The sequence below is a fragment of the Scardinius erythrophthalmus genome, assembly GCF_964197995.2.
Source record: "Scardinius erythrophthalmus genome assembly, chromosome: 17".
Lineage (NCBI taxonomy): Eukaryota > Metazoa > Chordata > Actinopteri > Cypriniformes > Leuciscidae > Scardinius > Scardinius erythrophthalmus.
The window spans coordinates 12812851-12837682 of NC_138237.1; the positions used below are offsets into that span (position 1 = coordinate 12812851).

The 24832-nt window shown below is 37.7% G+C and overlaps 1 protein-coding gene across 2 annotated transcripts; it reads right to left on the reverse strand.

The window, feature by feature from the left end:
* Positions 1-412: 412 nt before the first annotated feature.
* pnpla7a (patatin-like phospholipase domain containing 7a) lies at positions 413-24832 on the reverse strand. Of its 2 annotated transcripts, XM_081390927.1 has the most exons (37): positions 24650-24832; positions 24158-24201; positions 23206-23271; positions 22790-22877; positions 21864-21943; positions 21428-21516; positions 21158-21298; positions 20886-21045; positions 20040-20120; positions 19827-19955; positions 18095-18175; positions 17041-17182; positions 16237-16320; positions 16019-16104; positions 15785-15937; positions 15606-15683; positions 15112-15317; positions 13283-13414; positions 12142-12265; positions 11146-11259; positions 10964-11030; positions 10708-10857; positions 10552-10615; positions 8747-8915; positions 7755-7937; positions 6950-7068; positions 6288-6444; positions 5622-5738; positions 5466-5535; positions 5262-5378; positions 3948-4096; positions 3211-3363; positions 2982-3098; positions 2818-2902; positions 2553-2668; positions 2312-2418; positions 413-1840 (listed from the first exon to the last, which is right to left on the reverse strand). In XM_081390927.1, exons 2-36 carry the CDS (start codon positions 24197-24199, stop codon positions 2353-2355), a joined length of 3975 nt encoding a protein of 1324 aa, XP_081247053.1. In that variant the 5' UTR covers positions 24200-24201; positions 24650-24832; the 3' UTR covers positions 413-1840; positions 2312-2352. The 2 variants fall into 2 exon arrangements, with proteins under 2 accessions (XP_081247053.1, XP_081247052.1); XM_081390926.1 differs by lacking the exon at positions 2312-2418.

A 24832-nucleotide genomic window follows, 5' to 3' on the forward strand; every position in this document is an offset into this window, starting at 1 on the left:
ATCTCTAAAAAGCACTTGACTGACCCCACACCCAGTGCAGTTGCACACGTCAGTTCATGTGACGCATAAGACGTCTGTTTATCATGTACGATTATCTCGTAGTTCTCACTTCACAAAACTCATTTGGGAAGTGGTTTTTCTTCATTACATGTCTGAGTGCATTAAATCTCACGTGCAGCGTCCTGCTGAGGCGGTTTGGCTCAAAGTTGGCTCTGAGCAATGATTGAAGACAGCAGAGTTTCCATTAGGCAGAAAAAACGTGGATTTAGAGCCGAATCTCATAATTCATCTCCATAATTACCGCCGGGCACACATGGCTCCTGGAGTGCAGCAGACAGGGTAAACGTGAGCCTCCCTGCATTATGCAACATATGCAAATAAACAAATATTTCAAAAGCTTCACACTAGAACTCAAGATAAAGGCAAAACGCAGTTTATTAGAAATCAGCATTTTAACACGTTTGCAGAATGACATCAGATTCTCCCGTCATAGAAAACAATTGCATATTTTTATTGTTTGGACTTTCAGATGTCCATACTGTGGTTTTTCTAACTTTGAAAAGAAACTGATCCTAAACAACCAAGGTTGACAACGTAAGTGCTTTCTTCATAGCTTTAGCACAACAGATTTAAAGCAAAACTATTGGCACAAAGCATTAAGATTGTTCCAGAAGATTCAAAAAGAATGGCCTGACCACAAATCTCTAAATTAATGTCAGTCCTGGCAACATAATCAAAACACAAACATTACTCAAACATGTATATTAGTCAATACTGGCATTATGATTAGACTGTTAATACATTCTTGGACCACTTACCTATTTCATAGTAACTATTAAGGTTAAAAGGCACAACAGGTATCACACGGTTTTTTTGTCAACAAAAACAAGAAATACAAAAAAATATTGCATTGATAGGCTTGCTTTTTTGCTTGTGTTTGATCACATGCAGCAGCAGCTAGAGGTATGGTTAAATCATCCGACATATTCGGTATGATATACGATGCGGTTTAGTTTAAATCGATCACTCAACTGTTCACAGATCAGGTACCCCTCAGCAAGAAGTTGGCCTGCATGAACAGCCAAGCTGTGGGACAAATCGACTTGTCAAATGGTCTAATGAAACAAGTCAACATTATTTTTCTGCGCTTATAAATAGAGAACTTTAGTCAATATCTTTCTTTTTGATCTCCAAATCATCATTTTACTGTTTTCTGCTACTTTCATTCACAGTAGAATCAACTATGTCTGCAATCCAATATAACTGTTTGTAAATATAATGTTTGCAGTGTTGTAGCTGATTGTCTTACTCGTGCAATTTCTTCTGTTATTGACCGGTAATTCAAGATGAGCTAGAGTTGAGACTTAGTTCATTGTCAGCATGAAACTTCAGAGAAACTCTGGGATAGTCTTGAGTTACCGCTCAGATGCAAGGACAGGTATTATTTCAACCCCATGCCATGTTACCCAGTGCAACAGTAGAGATATAGATGTTTTCTTAGGACTTTTTGCCCAAGAGGAGGGGAAAAAGGCTTGTGTAAATACACAAAATACAAATGTTTTGCTCCTCGAGGCTTGGACGTATTTGGTTGGAGTGTAACTGGAATGTATACACGGGGCCAAACCCCAAATCTTGGGACTGTCAGTGTTTGTACACTACCATGCTGATATCTGGGTCAGTGGTCAGGATGGAGGGCTTTCTGTCAGTGTGCTTTTCTGGTGTGGAGGGTGGGAGGGCTGGTAGGGCTGGAAGTTTGCAGTGTTTCGGAGGACACAGGCCCCACGTCTACCACGTCTGAAGAACGCACACGCTGTCTGCGAGTCCTCTCCAATTCTTCATCCTGGGCATAAGGACCAATACAATCAATTCATTTATATTTTTAGGATTTTGTAGGACTTTTTTGTTGTTGCTTTTTCACCACCAAGACTGCATTTATCAAAAATATTGTAAACACAATAATATTGTAAAATATTATTTAAAAAAAATTTAAAATAACCTCTTTTCTCTTTTTAATGGATTTTAAAATGTAATTTATTACAGTCATCAGTGTCACATGATCCTTCTGAAATCATTCTATTATGCTGATTTGGTGCTCAATAAACAATTTTTGTTATTATCAATCTGAAAACAGTTGTACCATTTAATATTTTTGTGAAAACTGATCTTTTGGACATGAAGCAAAAACAGGTCATGGTGACTGGTGGTGGTGGTGACATTAACATATGGTCACCATACTGACATAACTACATCTTAAAGGCACAGTAACAGTTTGATTGTGGACATTTTTCTGTGGTTCAAGACAATAACTTACATTAAAAGTAGATCTAAAGGAAGTAAAATTATAAAAATGTATCATTTAAATAATGGTGTCTTGTCCTCCTTAAGAACCACAGCTGGTTCAGCACAACCACAGCACAACTAATTGTAAGGGAGAGAAATGTATCATGTTCACTTAAATTGCAAGAAATAGTCGAAATGAAGAACAAGAATAAAATGCTACAAAAGTGTAGAATGTCCCTTTAAATCTGTGTGTGTGTGTATGCAAGACTTACAGTGTCTGCGGTCAGTTCCTCCTCTGTGTGCTCACTGTAATGGTTGTAGAGCTCCATGTCTGACAGAGCACTCTCTGCCATCTCCTCTTCATAGTCAGTGTGATAGTCTGATTCATCTGAGAGAAAGATGGCGATATTCCGACCCATTAGCTTAATGATGTTTGTACACAAATCACACAACACTAAATGACATCCAACTAAGAAGCAGCCAAAGAAAGATGTTATCTTAAAAAGTACATTTACAAGAGGTGTAGCATTGATTTACCATCCACATGAGCTGGTTTAACTGGCTCAATCCGTGAAACGATCTCAGCCAGATCAGTGAAGGAAGCATTGGGACAGGTCACCACCTGCAGAACAACAAACTGAAGTAAGGAACTGTTAACACAACTTACATCTGAAAAGTCTTTTAGGTGATCTATGGCTTACACTGTTGCTCTGCGTTTTGTGGAATTCTTCCTGATGTCTGTCCTTCATCATCTTTTCAACCACGCCACTCCTGCACCACACGTCAAACACTGTCTTCCCATGCTGGTACCCCACTTCCTATATGTGCACACAGCCACACACACAAACACACATGTGGCAAACCAAGTACTAGAGAAAGACTGAATATTTAGGGTGCAGACGGTAAAAAAGTGAAGGAGATAAAACTCACGCTGATCTCATCAAACTTGCCGAACTCGAGCGTGCGGTATCTGTCGATGGGAGGTCTGATATATTCACAGTAGTCGCTGTTCTTAACAGATTCAAGCTGTCTCACTGAGCACACATAAGCCAGTCGGGCCTGGATCTCAGTCATGTTCAACACCTGAAACAGTCACACACAACTTTCAAAATTCTGAATCCACAACAACTTCATTAAAGAAACTAGACTTTAATTTTTTTTTTGCTTGGATGTTCTGGTAGGTTGCTGTTTGCTAATATGTTCTGGGTTTTTTTTTTATCATTTTGCAGTTGCTAGGGTATTCTGTGTGGTTGCTAGGGTATTGATGTTTGGTTGCTAGTTAATATGGATCATGTTCCCCCAATAATGCAAATCTATGGCATATTTTTTGCTTGTTTTATCATCCGTTTAAACTGGTACACCGGTAAGACACATGTAAAAAGTTTAAGAAATCACTAGCAGTTGACACTTAAAGTGAGGTCACATAAGTGAAATTTCGCTGCCAAAAAAGGTTCACTGTCTATTGTCAATAGTGTAGTGATATATGATGCACAGCTCAGTCATTTTCAAACCAAGCAGCTTTCTGTTGTCATTCGCATGGATTGCTATTGAAATGACAGTATTTCGCAGAACAACAGTAAATGTGACTGGACCTTTACAAGTATGTACAAGCCTTAGAAAACACAACTAATTAAGTAAACACTGCACTTGGCTAATGTCTCCCTCACCTTGACTTTCTCAGCCAGTGGGTTGAACCGTTTCCATAGCAGCCACCAGCCAGAAAGGGCATCCCCGTAGTTAGTGAGGTTAGTTTCATCTTGGCTTCCAACATCAATGGCAATAACCACCTTGGCACCCATGGAGCGTGCCACATCCGCTGAAATAGGGACAGAAATCAACACCCTCACCAACAATTAACCACTATCATTAAAAAGTTCCTTCAGATCTGATCAAATGCAGTAGTCTCGGCCATAGACGGCACACTCAGTCTGCCCCAGGCCCGGCGCCAGAGGGAGGCGCCCCCCCATGGACATCCCTGTGCCCCCCTCCAGGCAGAGGGAGTTGGACTTGATCCTAGTGTGTAATTTTCTCACTCAAACCACTGCCTGCTTCTGCTACTGACTGCTTTTAGAGGGAAAAGCTAGGATTTGTTTTCTTCGTAATAATAGTGAAAAAGAGTTGGCAGATCCAGCTTATCTGTGTTTGCGCTCGTCAAATGATTAAATTTCCAACATGTGTTTGCTTTGGTGAGTAACGTAGCCAATCACAGACATGTTTGTTGATTTCTTGAACGCAATGGCCAATCACAGGTGTTTAAGTTAGAATCCACTCACCGCTCGAGTTTTTGCCCAGTGCTGAGTTCTGCACGCGCTAAAATCCTCTCTAACAAAGTGTAGACATTATGTAAATAAGAGATTCATTGTGTAGTCAGCTTCACTGATTAATATAATGGAACTTTGTGAGATCGCGTTCATTGAATGTCTGACAGCTTTTTAGTGATTATAAAGCGCTCTTTGCACGCTGTCTAGGAGATATAAAATAATAAATAGGCCTATAATATATTCAGAATTTGAATAAAACATTTGTTTTCCATGCTTGAAAAGCAGCCACATACACGTTTCAATACATAGGCTCATCCACATATAAATGCGGAATTCACTCTCGAAATTGTGATGACTGACAGACAGTGATAAACATAGCAAAGGACGAGACAAAAATACCCTCACTATTTTCAGAAGAATGGGCATGGTCCAAACAGAGGATTTGGCTGCATTAGTAAGGCAATTGTTAATATTTGTATAAATATAAATAACCCCCCCTCTTTCCTGTCTAATTAGGCGGTTCTTGGATAAGAATAAGCCAGAATTTTGTGGCCAGAATAACCCACAAACTTTGTGTGCCAACAGTTAAAAGTCTGGCTGTGTTGAACGTTTTTAGCAGCCTTGCATCCATGAAGAAGTGTGACTGTCATGGCATTTTGGGATTTCACTGTCGAGACCTAAAGAGGTTTTCCTGCGGGGAGCTGATGTCCTACTACACACCTGGCAGGTTGTTGATGTAGCCTCCGTCCATGAGCAGGTGTCCATCTTTTGGATCACACAGTGGTGGCAGGTAACCAGAAAGAGACATGCTGGAACGCACATACCTCCACAGAGAGCCTGAGATGGAGGGACAGGAAACATCAGACATTTATCCTGGTTAAGGAGAGGCTCATAAATGCAGGTGGAGTATGTGACAGTACCAACCATCAGTGTGCACTCTCATCGTGGAGGCGGTGATGTCTGTGGTGATGTTGAAATATGGGATCCAGAGATCCTGTAAACAATCCAAACACATTTAAGCTGCTGAATTTGGCAGATCCTGTGTAGGATTTCTTGAGCCAAAAAGAACTAGTTTCCTACCTCTATCTGTTTGTCCTGGAAGACAGCATTAATGCTGGAGTTGAACGAAGCTCCGGAAAACATAGAAGTGATCGGGTAGGTCAGGTCCAGCACTTTTTTATACACTGATGTCATTTCCTACCGAGAAAGAGAGGGGAACAAAGTTAGACTTTTGGAGTCCAATTTAAGTGGCACTTTATTTAGATCCTAAATAAAAGAAGAAGTTAAAAAGAAAAGGGGAAAGAAATGCTAATGAAGGGAACAACAAAACAAGAAAGGGAATAAGACAAGGAATAGGAAAAAAGAAATGAAAATCAATAGAAAAATGACTAAAAAGAATATAAAAAGGGAAAGGAAATGAAAATGAGTAGGAAAATGAAAAGGTACACGAATGGAAAAGAAAAAGGAAAGGACAAATTTAAATGGAAAATTAATGGACAAGAATAAAAAAATAGGAATGAAGAAAAGAAAAAGTAAAAATAATAGGAAAGATAAAAAGAAAATTAGAAGAAAAAAACAAAAGTAAATGAACAAACAAATAAAACAAAAAGGGAAAGGTAAAAGAAAGAGAACAGGAAAAAAGAAGAAGAATAGGAAAGGGTTCAGTGTACTTAATTTGCATTTTTTAATGAGCACTGTGGGGTATTTTCCACAAGGTTCATCTTTAACATAACAGTGGTCTCTCACCATGGCCCATTCTCTGGCTTTGATCTTCATCCTGCTGTAACTGCGGTCCTCTGCATACAGCGCGCCCATCATGGAACCGATAGAGGTGCCACCCACCAGATCAATAGGGATTCCCGCTTCACTCAATGCTCGAATGATGCCCACCTGAGAACAACCCCTGAAAGGGAAGAAGGGATGACAAAGAGGGATAAGGGGGGGAAATAAACCCAGTAATATGAGGCCAATCAATACATAACCTTTCACTTTGGTTCTGTTCTATCTGTCAAAAAAAATTATGATGCCCAAATATGGATTGATTGAAATCGACAACCCTGTCCTAGCCTAAAGGACACTGGGCAGATTTAACACTGAACACAGAATCAATCACAGGTTACTACACAGAAATCAAGGGATAAAACAGCAACCAACCTTTAAACACCTCCTGCCAACCACAAAAAAAAGACAATAGACAAACAGAGGATGTCAGATCAAATTAAATGACAGAAAGAGAGCAACAGAGGCAAGAGGTCAAACAAAGACTGAGAGGGGGTGGTAAAGGGCTTTTAAAAGAAAATGCCACAGTAGTGTCAACAAGAGTGGGAGTGTGGAAATGCATTCAAAACAGTGGAGGTGTTTTTCTTCTATTTTACAGTTTTTTTAAAAGGTGCAACAAGTGAGAGTACCTGGCTCCTCCGCCCCCCAGCACTAGAGCGATGGTGTTGCCTGTCAGCACACGGGCCAGGCGTGAGAAATCAGTGTGGCGATCGGCGGGTTTCTGGAACACGCGCTGGTACATCTCTCTCTAAAAACACAAATGACACAGGTACTTAAACCAAAGCTATACCAGAAATCCATGTTACATTGGATATGCTCCATGTGTGTCAGATATGCTCATTAACACAGCTGCCAACCCAACTCGTTGTGATGGCCACTACTGGAAACCCTTTTATTAAGAATTTTACTGGTTTTGGTGCCATTCATAAAACATTAAAATGGTCTTTATTCCAATCTCAGCTATGAAGCAGATCAGAAAATAGCCAGTTTCATTTCTTCAAGGTTTTTGTAAAAAATGTCTGTAATTAATTCTACTTTGTGGTTTGTTTTCTCTTTATATCCTGTAAGAGATGAATATTTGCCATGATAAAACACGTATTCAATGGAGCTGAAGGACACACCAGTAGCAGCCTGGGAAACTCAGAACAGAATATCAAATATCAAAATGTATAATTTAAAATGTGGCAAATCAATAAAACATTTTCCCTTCACTCAAGAGAATGCTAGGGGGTCTGTGAAAAAATTAATTATATTAATCTATTATAATTTTTATTTATTAAGATTATATAAAATAAATAAAAAGGAAACTCTTGCATCATTACATTTTGGGGTCTGTGGCATCAAAAGTTTGAAAACCCCTGAGCTAGACCATCACATGACTTTCAAAATGTCAGTTATTTCAGTGAAACCATGATGTAATATTGAGTGCTGTACCAATTTTGGCAGGCTCCTCTTGGAGAAGACTCTGCGGGGGCAGGACAGGTGAAGGTGCCTGGAGATCCAGCTCCGCATGTTCAGCCATTCGGCTGTTCCTTTGGGAGGAGGGCCATCCTCCCGGTGCAACAACACCAGCTGTTTCTGTGCTCTTACCGCACTCCCCTCTAACATACGTTCCAGCTAAGTGAAATAGAGACAGACAAACAAAGAGAGGGCTGAATATCATCCCTTCAAAACTAGACAACACTCCGTCAAAATGCATTAAGATAATAAAATCTTTTTCTTTAATGGAATGCACTGAACGCAGAACCAATCCATAAATATAATAGAAATATATCCATTTCTTTCACAAGGTCACTTCTTTCAGAAGAATACTTATTGATTGGGATTGGGACGTTTAAGAGAAAACCTACGTCCCTGATTCAAAGAGCAGCGCCATAGTGGCCGTCCCCTTTAAAGTTTGAAGGATATACACGATCAAAAGGAATGTTGCTCCACCCCGGACCTCTGATCCAACTTCAAACACAAAGCCGAAAGACTGCCCAAAACCCTGGATATCTGAAACGGCTCTCCCTGCTGCACTAAAATGATGAATCTCTTGCTCTTTAGGAAAAGAACTAAGTAAGGCCTGCAGTTCAACTGGAGTCCCGTCACCATGGTTGAATACTGCCTGTGATCAGAGTAGTTCAGCAGTGACTTACAGTAAAAAAGAATAAAACAGCACCTGGAGTAGGTGTGTTATGGTTCAAACAACCTAATATTATTTGGCCCCAACGTATAAAAGTACCTGTCATCCAGAGAGAATGATAAATTAAGCCTTGAAGCCCATTTAATTTGAGTCTGTTGAACTAAAGAGTTTTTAAAATAAAGACTCTTCAGTTTCCAGTGGATGTAACAAAAGTGGTGTAGCTCAGAATCTTGGTACAAAATTTACAGTAGCACCAGTTCATGTAAGTGTTTTTCACTCTGATGATGTAACACCATCATACCTCTCCCACGGCTGGGTCCTGCTCTCCCAGTCCCACGATGATGATGCAATCAGCCTGTCTGATGCAACGCTGAGTCCATGGCGTGAGTGACACATCTGTCTGATACAGGACTATGCGGTGGATGTCTTCCTGCTGACCCAGCCAACTCGACAACCTGTACTCATGCACACTGGAGTAGAGCGAAACTATTTTTAGCTACTTTTCATGGTCTCTGCAAATAACTTGATCTGTTCACTGGATTGTAAGTTATTTCTAAAAGTTTAGATAATCGAACCCGTTACATTTTTATAAACAAATAAATAAACGTTGAAGTCAATTGAAATAAGGATTCTAATGACTTCAGTTGTTAAATTATGAAATGTGTGAACAGATGTAGGGGGTCCCACACCTTTTGACAAGTAAATATCTATGATGCATAGAGTGAAACAGTGCTGAGTGTGCCTGCCCACTTTTTCAGCGGCGTTGGTTCCGGAAGTATTTTTTCCATTCATTTCTCCCATAGGGATTTCAATTGTCTTTGTTGAAGCGTTATAAGACAAACCAAACCAATCAGCTACGATATAACATAACAAATTTTGATTTGAAGCAGAAAAAGCATTTGAAAATCGGACTACAAGAACCACAATCTCTCGAAACATTGCGATTACTTGTCATTCGATTAACAGCATAATCGAATAAAAAACGATGGATAAATATAAAACTACTCATTCAAAAATGTCGAGATATATAACGTCATTTACAATGCTTCATGGGAGTGGGCGGAGCTAAAGAGTTCTTCTGCTAAGCGCTGCCAATCACAACACACTGGGCCAGCTAACCAATCACAGCACATTTCGTATTTCATTTATACATTTATAATGTTTTTGTTTCAAATAAATGCTGTTCTTTTTAACTTTATATTCTTCAAAGAACTCCGAAAACAGTTTCCACCAAAATATTAAGCAGCACAACTGTTTTTAACATTGAAAATAAAAAAATGTTTCTTGAGCAGCAAATCAGCAAATTAGAATGATTTCTGAAGGGTCATGTGACACTGAAGACTGCAGTAAAGATGCTGACAATTCAACTTTGCCATCACAGGAATAAATTACATTTTAAAATATATTAAAACAGAAGACTTACTTAAAAAAATCTTACTGACCCTAAACTTTTGAATGGTAGTGTAGCCTATGTGTATGTCATGCACTCAAATAAATTTAACACCATGTAAGATTTAAGACATTCCTACAGTTTATGAGGAATAGATTTGACATTGTCAATTTTTTTGTGAGGATGTGTGAACATTACACTCAGGAGTTCTCTTGAAGCTACATTGATGAATGTGTGTTGGACTCGGATCCTTGTCTCAGTGGATCTATTGCTGTTAAACTGACCAATAAACATGTGATGGATGAGAGCTTGTCAATAATCTTGACAGAAACCAGGACAGTATTGGCACTTAAAGGTTTTCTGAATTTAATCTAACAGAAAACAGAAAAAGCGGTTCACAACTGAGACAAACATCAGCAACAACAAGGAAAAAGGAAGATCTCATGCTGGGTTAGAGGGACCAGGACTCATGCGGACTGATTAGTTATGGGGTTAATTGTGTTGTTCATTTACATATCACAAAAGAGCTTTCATCTCGCTCATCAAACGACTACTTTAATGTGTAAAAACAAAAATGAGTGTTGTTTTTCAGCTGAACACACAAAATCTGCATGTATTAATACATTTGCATATGCTGATAGATGGAGTGGGCACACATTTATATAAACTAATATTTGATGCCATAAAAATTATATAATGACACTTTGATGCCGTACCTGTCTAACGCAGCAGAGCCGAGGCGCTGTTTGATGATGTCACTTGTCAAGAGAAGAGTGGGACCTGGAAGACAGAAATTTGACTCACGCTTCCTCTCCAATTGTAAACCTTCTCATCTTTTTCATTTAAAATCTATGTAATATAGCAGTCCTCACCAATAGCTAAGAGTGCATGCTGAAGTTCCAGGGTGAACGCGGTCAGAGGAACCTCCTCTGATACCGGGAGCACAGTGACGGTGGAAAGGTTTGAGGCAGGGTTCCCCGCGTCCCATTTACTGCCGGGAGTGTGTAGAGCTAGACTGCGAGCTGGACGTTAAAACACAGATACAAAGCCGTTATCATACATTAATGGAGCCTAGAAACCTTTGCCTTTGATGCAGGAGATGGAACACTGATAGTTTTACACACACACCTGTTAAAGGCCCATTAACTTGCTGGAGGATCTTCTGTCCGAGCAGATGAATAAGCCTTGTGACTACCTAATGAGATCAAATACAGAGAACAAGGCTGATATTATACAGACACAGAGGGAGCAGAGAAACTCTAAACACTGCAGTTTCTGGCTATAAAGCAAATACAGTGTGGCTGGCATACCTGTGGGAATTTTCTCTTGATGGAACTGAGAGCGCCCTCAGGTAGTTTAGCCAATTCTGAGTCCCGAACAGCATGAACAGTAGTTGCTCTGTTCTGATGGGTCAGAGCTTCCACCTACATTCACACACAAACATGCACACAAACCACATGAAAAACTTACTTGAAAAAAAGTTAAATCAAAAATTAAAGCTATACAGAAACACATTTTGTATAGAAACAAAATTACCAAAAATAAAAGGAAAACTGAAAATATAAAAATAGAAGTGAATTCAAAATATGATCAAATATGATAGTAGTATATAATTCTAAAATAACACTATGACTCATGCTTTATAACTCAAGTCTTCGGAAAGCAACTGCTTTCAGTGAGAAACAGACTGAAATTTGTTATTCACCAAAAAAGTAAATCATACAGGTTTCATGATTAGAGCAAAGATCAGCAGTCACAAAACTCCAATATCTAGAAATACAGTCAATCTGTGACGTAGATTGAGACTAAATTTGGATCTTCAAAACAGGCGTCACATCACTCGCATCCATGGACAATGAACCACCGTTCTCCAGACAACGTAACCATGGCATCGCCATGGAAAGGTATTCTTAGCAGCATAGGCGTCACAACGGAGACGTCAGCCAATCACAATAAAACATTATAAATAATGAGACAGAGGGATCTCCTGGGAGATACTGGGATACTGAGATACTGGCACACCTGATTAGGTGGCACATATTCACTGAATACATCAATGCCATTGCCAGTACATTAATGTCACTACACATATAATAGGCAGACTTTCTATATAGTACATTCACAGCATTATATAAAATGGAACGATATCTGATGATTCATTGTTGAGTCATCTTAGCACAAAATAAAGTCAAAAAAAGGTAACAAATCCTGAGAAACTCTGGGCAAGGTGCAATAATTGGTTGCTAGCACAGTTTTGAACCATTTGAAGACGTTACACTATATGTTGTGCATGTGGAAAAGCTCACCACTCCAATGAGATCTCCTCGGCCATACTCTCCAGTCAGCTCCTTTTTCCCATCCTCCTTCATGATGACGGAACGCAGGCGGCCACTGAGCACTATAAAAGTACTGTCAGACTTATCGCCCTGCCTGGGAGAGAAAGAGAGAGAGAAAGGATGGGGTCGTTTATCATAGAAGATTTATGAAATGCTGAGAAAGCTTATCTGTCTCAGCCAGAGGGGCTGAGGAGAAGAAGAAATCGCCAAGTTTATTAGATTGTATTCTGTCCAAAGCTCTTACTGAGAAGGCATAGGAAAAGATGAGAAAAAAATATCATGACAATAGAGTGTTTTTGGCTCTCCAGAGAGGAGCTCCCAGATAAACTGTTCAGGAATACACTGAATATTAATATATAGACTACACAGCCAAAAAATATGTGGACATACAAACATCACACAAACAGACACTTATCGAACGAACATACCTTTTTAAAAGTTTGAGGTCAGTAAAATGTTTTAATGTTTTAAAAGAAGTCTCTCATGCCCAAGACAAAATCAGTAATGAAGTGAAATGAAATATTATAACAACTTCAAATAACTCTATTTTATATTTTAAAATGTAATATTAAGTGCTGCTTAATATTTTTGTGGAAATCGTGATTTTTTTCAGTATTCTTTAATGAATAGAAAGTTCAAATTTATAAATCTTTTATAGCATTATAAATATCTTTTGACCAATTTAATGCATCCTTGCTGAATAAAAGTATGAATTTCTTTAAAAAATATATATATTTTTTTCTTTAGGGTAGTTAATTATTTTTCCAAAACCAAGGGTGTTAATAAGGAGTTCGTCCTCCTGTTGCTACTGTTGCTTCCACTACAAAGTCACCAACCTTATTGGTACTGGTATAAAAAACTATTTCAAAAAAGGTACCTATAATACAATATTTGTTTACCCATACTAAAAATGTTTGTCTAAGGATATTGCATGATTTAGTGAACTGAGTGTAGCTAATGAAACAATAATACCTGTTAATAAGAAGGTTACATTTGGCCAAGTAGTGCACTAATGGTACTTATTTACACTAATAAAGAGGTAGAGAGAAAATAAATCGTGTGAAAAGAGGAGAAAAAAAGTAAACAGTAAATATGAGGAAATGAAGCAAACCTGTAGACAGCTCTCCCCGCCTCCACAGCCATCCAGTCAAGGGCAAAATCAATCTGTCTGACGAAAGATGACATCCTTCTTACAACTGTATGAGCCACATTCAGCACCACTGTGGGCTCAGCTCGCATGATCCTGACAACATACACACACACACACACAGGAGTGAATCAACGTGTCAGTTGAAAAACCATTAAAACCAGCAAAAAGAGTGAGCTTATGTTCATTATTTGCAAGCCAATGTCAACAAGAAGTTACATATAACTATGTATTAAACTATAGAAGACATACTAGGAATTTATAAACCAATTGTAACCATTGCTGCTGATATGGCATCAAATCATAAATAAGTAAATCTACTAATTTATGATTTGATGCCATATCAGCAGCAATGGTTATATTCATGACAAAATCAACAGTATTTCAATTAAAAAAAAAAAAAAACAATTATGGTTACAATATCATTTCAATACATTGTTTCACATACATACATATAGAGGTAACACAGAGGTAAACATTATTACTGGTGGCCAGAAAGAAATGGCCACAAGTATTAATGCTAATTTCTTCTGTGCTTTCTATAGAGCAGTCATGAGCCGCTTTCCGACCAAGTAGTTCTAGCAACCGTCCACTTCTAAACAGTTCTAAGAACTACTCTCCCCCAAACTCGGTTTTGCTGTTTGCGTTCGCACTGGTCAAGTGGCCATAGGAACTGGTAGGAGGGGTAAGGGGTAAGCACGGTGACTTTTATTTTGACGGCGCGACGGACCTTAATTTTGGCGGCGCTGAGAACGCCAGAGCAAACAATGCTCGCATTTTCTGTATTTATTAGTTAGCGATCTGTCTAACACAGTACTGTTTAATATGTTATTAGATAGAACTGTTATAGAAAGTAGACAGTATATGAAAAAAGGTTATTAGCCTATGCCGTGTGGTTGATGTCCAGTGTTGCTAGCTGGGCAGATAAAAATAATCATGTTTGGCTTGGTCCCCTCAAAGTTGCATTGGATTTTCTCTTCAGCATTTAAGGTTTAGAGACCCATCTATCACTGTTTTCCATGTTTGTATAGTTAGTTTCTGGAGTAAATATATAGGCTATAATCTGAGTGTTTACATTCTAGCTGTTTTAAAAATGGCGGGTGCTGGTGTTCCGCGTGCGTTCGGCCAATCAGCGTAAGTTACACTAAAGTCACGGGTAGTTCCTATAGTGCTGGTTTTGACCCTACTCTGAAGTAGGAGCTAAATTAGTTCCTCCAAATGGAGTTCCTAGAACTAAAATCGTTCCTAGTTCCTGCGGTGCGAACACGCCGACATCCGGGTACTTTAGCCAATAGTTCTAGGAACTGTGAAAAGGTTCCTCCGGTCGGAAAGCGGCTATGGATGACACTGTTTTCCATAATGGCCTATTATACAAATTGATAGATCATTTTAGAAATCGGTCAGATATTAACTAGCTGTTTTAGCCAGAATAACCAGAAAAGTGGACCAAACACTAATATTCTAAAGTTTGGGTTCAGTTAGATTTTTTAAATGTTTTTGAATGAAGTCTCTTATGTTCCTCAAGGATGTATTTATGTGTTCAAAAATACAGTAAAACAGTAATATTGTGAAATTTTACTATAATTTAAAATAACCTTTTTTGAAAGTTCTTTACTGTCATTTTTGATAAATGTAATGCATCCTTGCTGAATAAAAGTATTATTTCTTTCACTAGAAAAAAAAAAGTAACTGATCCCAAACTTTTGAATGGAAGTGTATGTTGGATTAGAGTGATTTTGGAACATGGTCATGGTGTAAACTGGACTAACATTAGTAGTGGGCTGAATACCTACTCATAGAAATGTGTTTTAGAAATGGACAGGAAGCTGCAGTCACGATGTGCCCGTACGGTGAAGATAAGTGGCTCTCCCGTCAGTACAGCCAGCTGACCCACCAGCTCTCCTGGGTGAGCCACGAACAGACACGTGTCCTCCTCTCGGTCAATCATCCGCTGGTACACATGCAATGTGCCCGAAATCAAAAACTGCACACTTACTTCCTGAGGAACACAGAGCCAAACAGTCAAGCAAATGATTCTGACAAGGTAACACATTAGAAACCCATAGAAACTACACTGTCTAGATATTCTCACTGAATGTTTCAAAACCTAGTAAGTTGCCTACTTAGACAGCATTTTTGGGCAGCATAGGTCTTCCCCTGAAGCAAAGGCTAACTTAAAAGTAGATAGTAACATTAAACCTCACCTAAAATAGCTCATTTTATATGTATCCTTACGTAATTCTATGTTAATGAAGCTGCCGCCCATGTAGTTACTGTGATGTCTGACCTGATCTCCTTGGCGAGCTACAATAGATCCAGCTTTAACTTGATGGAGCGTCACCCTGCCCTCCAGCAAACTGGGGTCCTGGACAAACACAGCACCAATAAATACAAACAAACACAAAAATCCATGTAAATATACATAAACCAAGAACCCATGTCCCACTAATGGTGATGTATTTTGACCTGCAGTGGAATAATCCCCAGCAGGTCCTTCTTGGCAGCCTGGAATATGGCGCCCACTTTACTAGGGGGCACGTCAGAGTGTGATGCATTGTCTGTGTAGTGAATCACAGCGGACGGAGCATGCTGCATGGTCACACTCTTCTTCAAAATGGACTGAAGAACATAAAACAAATTATATCAATGCTGTTTTGATATATACAGATGAGAGACAGATGAGATGGAGGAAGAAAAGACCTTGTGAATGACAGAAATGGATGGAGGATCGTCAATGGTGACTCGGGCCCGTTCATAGGCCATGTTCAAGTCATTTCCTGCCACTCCTGCACAAACACACATAGAAACCAGATCTAGTTTGCAGATTTCAGTACTAGAGGTCTCATTTGTGTGTAAAAGCAAGTCTGTGTGGCGTGAATAAGAATGGATGGATAGGGAGATGGTAGGTGAACTGTTACCTGAACTCTCTACAGGCATCGAGACCGAGCGAGTCCTCCGTGCAACTATGGACGTATTTTCATATGAACCTGCTTGCCCACCATCTGGTGATGAGTGAGGAGACATTTATATCACTCTCAAAACAGACAAGTACAATATTACAGTAAATCTGTTTTGTTTTGTTTTTGTCAAAAAAAAAAAAAAAAAAAAAAGTGTTTTTAGGCGAAAGCCAAATCTGTCAAAATGCCAAAAGCAAATAGTCAGTAATGTAAATGCAAAAACTTATTTTACTTAGACTAAAGCTCAGTCTGTAATAATTAAAGGGATCCAACCCTGGATTGGTGTTTTTAAAAGAAGTCTATTATGCTCATCAAGGCTGCATTTATTTGATCAAAAATACAGTAAAACAGTAACATTGTGAAATATGATTACAATTTAAAATAAGTGTTTATTTTAATTTATTATTTAATATACATTTTCAGCAGCCACTCTAGTCTTTAGTGTCATGTGACCCTTAAAATAATTCTAATATACTGATTTGGTGCTCAAGAAACTTTTCTTATTATCATCAATGTTGAAAACAACTGTGCTGCTTAATATTTTGGTGGAAACTGTGACACATTTAACACTTTTTTTCAGGATACTTTCAATAGAGAGTTCAAAAGACCAGCATAGAAATAAAAAATATTTTGTAACATTATAAATGTCTTCACTGTCACTTTTGATCAATTTAACAAGTCCTTGCTGAATTTTAGTGCACACACACACACACACACACTTATATACATATATATAGTGTATATTATAGAAAAACAAACGTTTACCTGAGTGTGTCAAGTGCTCTCCGGAGTCCTGCAGGTGCTCGTCTTCTGGTTGTGTCTGGAAGTGGGATCTGCGGGGGACTCTGCAAGGACTCCCCTCGGTGAGCACACTGTTGACCGTGAACAGCGCCACTGCTTGTCTCTCCTGTACACACATTCACAGTTCAGACAGCCTCTGAAAGCATCTGACACACACAAACTATTTTCCTTGTCTGACGTTACAGCCATTGACTCCGAGGTTTTTCTCCAAAGAACAATTCAATTAACAACTTGTTATTTACAAAATTACTAAAAAGTACTATAAAACTTTCATGAAATATAGTGATAAACTAATATAAAGTTTTCTAAAGCCAGCTTGACTTAAAAAAAACAAGTTATGACTTAAATTTCAAAGGTATGAAACAAACAGGAACAACAATATATTTCAAAGAAACTTTGAAGTAGATCAGCATCCTTATTTTCCATCGAACCTTCCACCTTATTGATTTTTACACTAAAACTCATCACTTGCTTTTTTTTTTTTCATCTCAAAATGACAAGTGTGAGAACTGCACTGAGTTTATGCTATGTTGTCACGTAACCTTGCCTGCTGACAGGACTAAATCGTATTTATAGCCGATGGGAGAGCACTCAAATTCACAGCGCAAGCTAAAAGTACTTCTTAAATCAAAACGGAAAACAACTCCCTCGGCCTGCCCGCACTGTGAAGGTAGAAGAGAGCTGCGTGTGTGTAGGGTTGTGCCGTGACATACAGTGATGGCTGATGGGAGATTTTCACCCAGAGGGTGTTAAAGTCGGTGTCCTTTAAATGAAAGCCGAGGTCTTATGATCCATGTTATTCAATCTAGCTGAGTTTTACGGCTCCAGCACAGGAGTGATAATGCCAATGGAGGTTAACGTAGCATGAAATAACGGTGAGTGTGTGTGTGTGTGTGTGTGTGTGTGTGTGTGTGTGTGTGTGTGTGTGTGAGAAAGCACATATTTTAGAAGTGATTGAGTGTGTGTGATCTTAAAAGTAATAATGCTGAGATGTACGTGTGTACGCGCTTTCTCAAACCTGATTGAAAAGCTCGGTCGTCAGCCCCAAGTAGTTGTGAAGTGCCAAGAAAGTGACTCTCTGCAGGCGCACCATGATTATCTAAACAGACAGAAATAAGTCACAAATTAACGCTGTAGTTTTTTGTAAATTACTATGCTTACTCCAGTAAATAACAGTTTGAAATCTTGCAAATAAGACACCAGTGTCTATGCAGTTAAATGGGGTGTAAAAAAAAAGAATAATAATAATAATTCTTTGCTTCTATGAAAAAGATATTTGATATGCAATTTAGACACAGTCTAACTTTTCACATTATCATGTTCCATACCAAGCCCACCTTGACCATTTACAAAGACTGAACTGCAAAAACCAAAATGTAATTTAATTTATTTGTACAAACAGCATCATTAAAAGTTTTGGGTCAACATTACATATTATATTAACATAATTTTTTTCATTTACTTTATCAGCTAATATTCGATATTTAATTGTATTCATTTGCTTTATTTTAACATTTAAATAACCTTATCCATCATCTAACATTTCCTTTAACTTAATATTTGAAAACACTAATAACTGATTAACACGGTTGAATGTAATTTTTAGCAAATCTCAAAATTAATATCCAATTATATTGCAGAATTTATAATGACTGATTTTGGTTTTTAGTTTAATTGTATAGATTATAATAGTTACAATTACTAGTATTAGTAATAATAGTATTTATTTATATTTGTTGGTACAGAATTTTAATATTGGCCATTTAATTCTCTGTCATAATATGAAAATAATTACTGGCTTATCGATATCCATCATCATTTTATATTTGTGCATCCCTAGTATTTAGCTACTTGGCCACCCTGAAGAACTAGAGTGTGAACTGTGCTGTCAAATGCAAGTCATTTACATATAGATCTATTAAAGGTATATTATATTATTATTTTTATACAGTCCAGCCCTGTATAAAAAAAAGAGAGGGAGAAATCCTGGTAAACATTACAGGCCCAAATATACTTCAAGCGAAATTGAAGAACAAACTAGTATGACGTCCTTTCAAACAAAATCAGGCCAAATCTATGTTTGTTTGGAGTTTGGAGAAAGATTTTGGAGAAAACAGCTTGCCAAAGTGAACTTTCCGGAAAAAGTTTGATACGGCTTGTGAACCCCTTCAAAACTACCATTGGTCCGTGGCGATTATGTAATATTTAGGTGTGTTTTGGGGTTCCTCCTTTGATGTGGAAATCTTTTTTGGTTCATTTCTTCTGTTCAGTCCTTAGAGGTCAGACGCAAGTAAAACATGAACACCTGGGAAGCAGCTTAATAGTAACAGTGACAGCAATCTATAGTATAAAGTATATTTTTAAACGTGACATGCTGAATTGCAGAGCTTGTGCAAACATATCCACATCACTATGATCATATGCTTTTTTAACTGCTGTTTTCTCATCGCAGTTATTTTTGTTGTGTTGTTTTTGTTGTTGAGAGGAAAGTGCACAACACAGATTTACATATTGATGTAAACTAACACAATATTGCTACTCAAGCATTTCAAACTTATTTTTAACCACTAAGCAAAACATGAAAAAGAACGTCGTCATGAGTATATTGGGGCCTTAGAGAAAAAAAAAAACATGATATAAAAAGGTGTAGAAAATGGCCTGTTATTATAGTGTGGTTGAGACATATGTTCAATAAGACAGAGGTCACATTGACGCAGACAGCCATGGGGGGAGTTCAAGCCCATCTGTACCTGTATGACTCTCACTAACGTCTCTGGGTATTTCTCAAACACTGCCTGGAAAGCTGAGGCTGGCAAACGCAAAATGGTAGACCTGACCGCCGCACGAGCAGACACAGTCTTATAAGGAGCAGGATAACCCTGAAGAGAAAGGAAATATCCAAAATGAAAATCTCAATGCACTAGAGCAGGATAAGTTATTAGGAAGGCAGACAAAGAACTTACTGTAATGATGTCTAGAATGCTGAGCAGACTGTGAACGCTGTCCCCGGGCAACACGTCCTTCACCACAGGCTCTGTGCCATCCTGAAAGACACACACACACACACCCCAATGGAGAATATGACAACATCAAGAGGGGCACTAAGTTTAATTACTCATTTGCCATTTAGCTGACAGTTCTTATCCAAAGTGACCTACAGGGAATTTATTGCAGGGACAGACCCCCTAGACTAACCAGAGGTTAAGGATCTTAATCAAGGAAATTATGGTAATTGTTCATAAATCAATTGCAGTAGGTTTCATACCTATAACATTTCTGTTAACAGACCAGATCTTTAATAAAAGTTATTGGACCCAATCAAACACTACTTTATTAGTTGTATTTTCATAATTAAAATTGTACACCCATAGCCTACATAAATATATACACACACACACACATATATATATATATATATATATATATATATATATATATAAAATTTAATTATTATTTATTTATTTATTTTACATTAACCATTTTCCTCAGATGTTCACAAATATTTTAATTAAAAAAAATTTTAATGTATAAAATATAATGAATATACATAATTATAATTTATAATAATGCATCATTTAATATATATTGGTTGTCTGGGGTTGAGCAACTTTTTCCACACTTTATAAAATGCATCATATATAATTATATACAAATAAATGTCATTAAAATAATTAATAATAATATAATAGTATAATTTGAAATGCATTAGTGTGCATGAGGTTGATGACCAAGTTAACTGACATTCCCTAAACCAGTGCCTCTAATGAAGTCTATGAATTTTAAAAGGTACTCCCATGGCTCATCCTTACAAACTCATGAATGCAAAGCTCAAGCCTTCCATCCTGAACCACATAGATGCTGTCATCATCATCCCCTGGCTTGAACAGCCCCTCTCCCTCCTGCAGCTCCACAAACACCATGTGCCGACACAGCTCCAAAAACAAGGGCTTTTCAAAATGACCAAGTACCCTGAAATGCATTAACATTCAACTTTAGAAGAACACCAACATTCCACTAGGCTGAAAAAGTATAATTTGATTTGCAGTTCAGCTGTGATCAAGTGAGGGTCAGAGTTGTTCACCTGACGTTCTTGAGCATGTAGAGCACCTCTGAGGGCAGGTTTGAGTTCTGCACATCAAATTCAGTGAGATCTGCTTCTAAGAGAGAGGGAGGGGGTTCTTTGGGCTGTAAAGTGGGTGGTTCCTTCCTGATCCGCAAGATCCTACATGACATCATAGCAGGATTCAAACCAGAAGCACTGATTGGACAGCTTCTGACTTAAACTGTGTGGGTGATAATACGAGATGGCATTTGTTCCGTAAAAATGAGGTATATGAGAATCTAAACATACCTGCGCGCTATACTTAGAACTTTAGGCCTCTTCCGAGAGCGCTGCTTAGACACCGAAGTGGAGGTTGGTGTCGAGGACAAGGTCTGGACCTGAGAGACAGAAATAGAAAAACCAAGTGGAGGATGAATAGTAAATAAATAGATAGGCTGTTAGTCATGCAGGTTGTGAACAGTGGCACATGTTCAGGATTTTCCACTTCGCACACTCTATGCTGCCCTCTAACGGAGGAAGACTAAACTTTCAGCTGATGATGTACATTTTAATTACACCAATAAATGAGTATTTGTGAAACAAGTCTCTGCAGAGTCAGAGTCTGAACAATCAGCTATTTATCTTGGAGCACAAATAGACTACTGTGAATGTGACCATTAATCAGCAGCTAAAACAGGGTGCAAATCACAGGAAAGCAAATGGGTTTCAGCAAGATGTGACTCACCTTTCTCATGATTTTCCTGCCGTAAAAGAGCACTTTATCTCTTTTTCTGAAGCGATAGCGAGGAACACCAGCCTGTTGACCTTAAAATAGACACAAGCAAATGCATAATGAGATTCCAGCAAACACATACAAAAACATTTTTTAAAGGACTTAATAGTTTTGTTTAGCAAAGATGCATTAAATCGATCAAACGTGACAGTAAAGACATGTATAATGCTACAAATAAAAATTTACAAAAATACTGATTTTTACTCATCAAAGAATCCTTAAATGTATCAAAGATCCACAAAAATATTAAAGTCACCATGAAATGAAAATTTTTTATAGAATATTGCAGTGTGTATTATACATGATTTATCCATGCACATATTTTTTTATGCGCCCTTGTAATCTTCAATAAAAAAAAAAAAAAAAAACTTGCGCTTGCGCTGACATCACTTTTTTGGGGACATTTTTTGTTTTTCAGCCCAAGAGTGGGACAACCTGTCACTCACATGAGATCGCAGCAAAAGCAAACCACAACGATCCTATTCATTCCAAATGGAGACCCATCCTACATTTTTTCTTGTTTGAGAAGTTAGATATACATCACAATAGGGAAGAAAAACTATCGCAACTTCTGTTTCATGTTGACTTTTCATGTTTTCAACAATGATTATAAGAAAATTTTCACTGAAGCAGCATATTAGAATGATTCCTGAAGAATCATTCTCAAGGAAAATATATTTTACAATATATTAAAATATACAATATATAATATAATATTTTACAATATTACTGTTTTTACTGTATTTTTAATCAAATAAATGCAGACGTGAGCACCTCCATCATATTGAACCCACACTTTTGAACCCACACAACACTTATTCAAGAATCAGAGCTGAGCAACACGCTGAAAACAATTTGGAAACAAAAGGGAAACCCACTCGCCAGTTTATATCTGCGGTAGAGGAGAAGCACAGAGATTCCTATCAGACACACAGCCACCACGGCACCGATCAAAATACCCGTCAGCTGGAACAAACAACAGTTACAGAAATGTAAGATAAGGGAATTTATCTGATATTACAGGAAAACTGAAAGATGAACTTGGACTTGACAGTGTCAATAGAGCAAATAATACTGATAAAAACACTGCAAGAAATTATAATCTGATTAAACGTTGTATCGGTCAACACAAACCTGATTAAACCTGAACTAAAGTATTTGAAATGTCTGTCACTTGTTTCATAATCTGTACATCTGATCTGAGCCAGTTCAGTGTCTTTCCTTTCACATGGGAGAGTAATAAGGGATAAGACAGTTTTCCAAAGTAATTCAGGGAACACTTCGTTTTCTGTACCATGGTGGTCTGCATCCTCTCCTCCACAAACTGCTGCAGGCGGGAACGAATTTCACTCCCAATAGCCTGAGGAAATACATACCAATATACAAACAGTCAGACACACTCCCAGGGTTTTGGTTTGAAAATAAAAACCCTGGATAAAACACTCTTTTATATGTGTATTTATAATTCATTTATTTTTGTTCCACAGAACAATACAATTTTGAAAAAAAAAGAAAAAACCCGGCTCATGTGGGATTTCTTTGAAATCATGTTTATTTTTTCTATCCATACCAAGATCATATGAGACTCAAAAGGGCCAGTGCTTGTTCAGCTCCTTCCTGTATTGCACAAAACACAGTACTTCCCCTTGCAAAAATAAAGGGATCAATCTGCTCAATACATAATCCAGGATTCATTTTTTTTAAAAAAGGGATAGTTCATCAAAAGAGAAAATAGTCTATTTTTTTTTTTTACTCCTTTCACGTGTCATTCAAACCAGTTTTCTGTTATTTTTCTACTGTGCATTTCAAATAAAAAGGGAGTGGCCAAACAATTAAAAAGAAATCACATAAGCAGTGTTTTTGATTCATTGTTGTATATTTATTCTTCTTTTTAAAAGTTTTCTTTTCTTTATGGCAGAAATTATGAAACATATTTTTAATTCTAAATATACGCAGAACACATTTCCCATCCTGACTAGCCTAATCCCTTTGAACAAAATACATTTTCAGCTATTACGTAATTAAGTAATATATTCAATTTTTATATGTAGTACTCTGATATATGTTAAACTTTACTTGATCTATATTAGTATTACTCTCCTGTCTATCTGTTTATCATGTCAGTGTTATTTGTTCTCTTGTTTTTCAGAATAAAAAAAAATGACAACTGATAATGATCCATTCACATGCATAACAAATCAACTGCAACAAAAATGACATGAGATGTTGAGATCCATGATACTTACAGGATACAGGCACCGAGCTTCATCCTCCTGCTCATCTCCCATTTCTAAAAAGACAAAGTCACTAAATTTATGGAGAATGCATTCAGTTGCATCATGTTCTCAAGCTGTCATTCATTCATGAAAACAGTCAAGAAGTCTGAACTGCGACTTTTCTGGAAGTACACTTCTGTTTTAGTTGAGCTTAACACACCTTTGCAAAACCATTTTCGAGATAATCCGATGGAAAAACGAGTATGTCAGTTAAATATGACGCAGTGTTTCTCTTGTCATTGGAGCAGCGATGACATGCATTAGTGTTATGGGCGTTACAGCTATTTAATGTGTAAACAACCACGCCAACTTATGGAAACAGATGAAATCTGTTTTAGGTTTAGACTAGTTGCACAAAAATGCCAATAAATCCAGCATATCTTACAAAAACACCTGTTTAGCAGGTGGTTTATACGTGACAGAGTAATATGCTAATTAGCTAGCAAACAGTAGCTTACTTACTAAAGACAGCGAAATTGGAGACCGATGCTGAAATAATCCTTTTATTTATACCGCAGCTGTTAGCTGGGTCACTTTCCTGTCATTTCCACACAAATTTAACTCCATTGTAAACTTTGGCAGCTTCTTTTTCGCCCCATGAAGTCAAATCTCTGCTGTTGCCTTAACAGTCCTTCACGTGGCAGT

Coding starts and splice junctions, on each gene's coding strand:
- pnpla7a (XM_081390926.1), bottom strand. CDS start 24,199: ATGGGAGATGAGCAGGAGGATGAAGCTCGGTGCCTGTATCCT. Junction 17,183..18,094: donor CGACCGAGCTTTTCAATCAG/GTTTGAGAAAGC, acceptor ATGTGTGTACAG/GAGAGACAAGCAGTGGCGCT. Junction 6,445..6,949: donor CTGGGGGGCGGAGGAGCCAG/GTACTCTCACTT, acceptor CTTCCCTTTCAG/GGGTTGTTCTCAGGTGGGCA.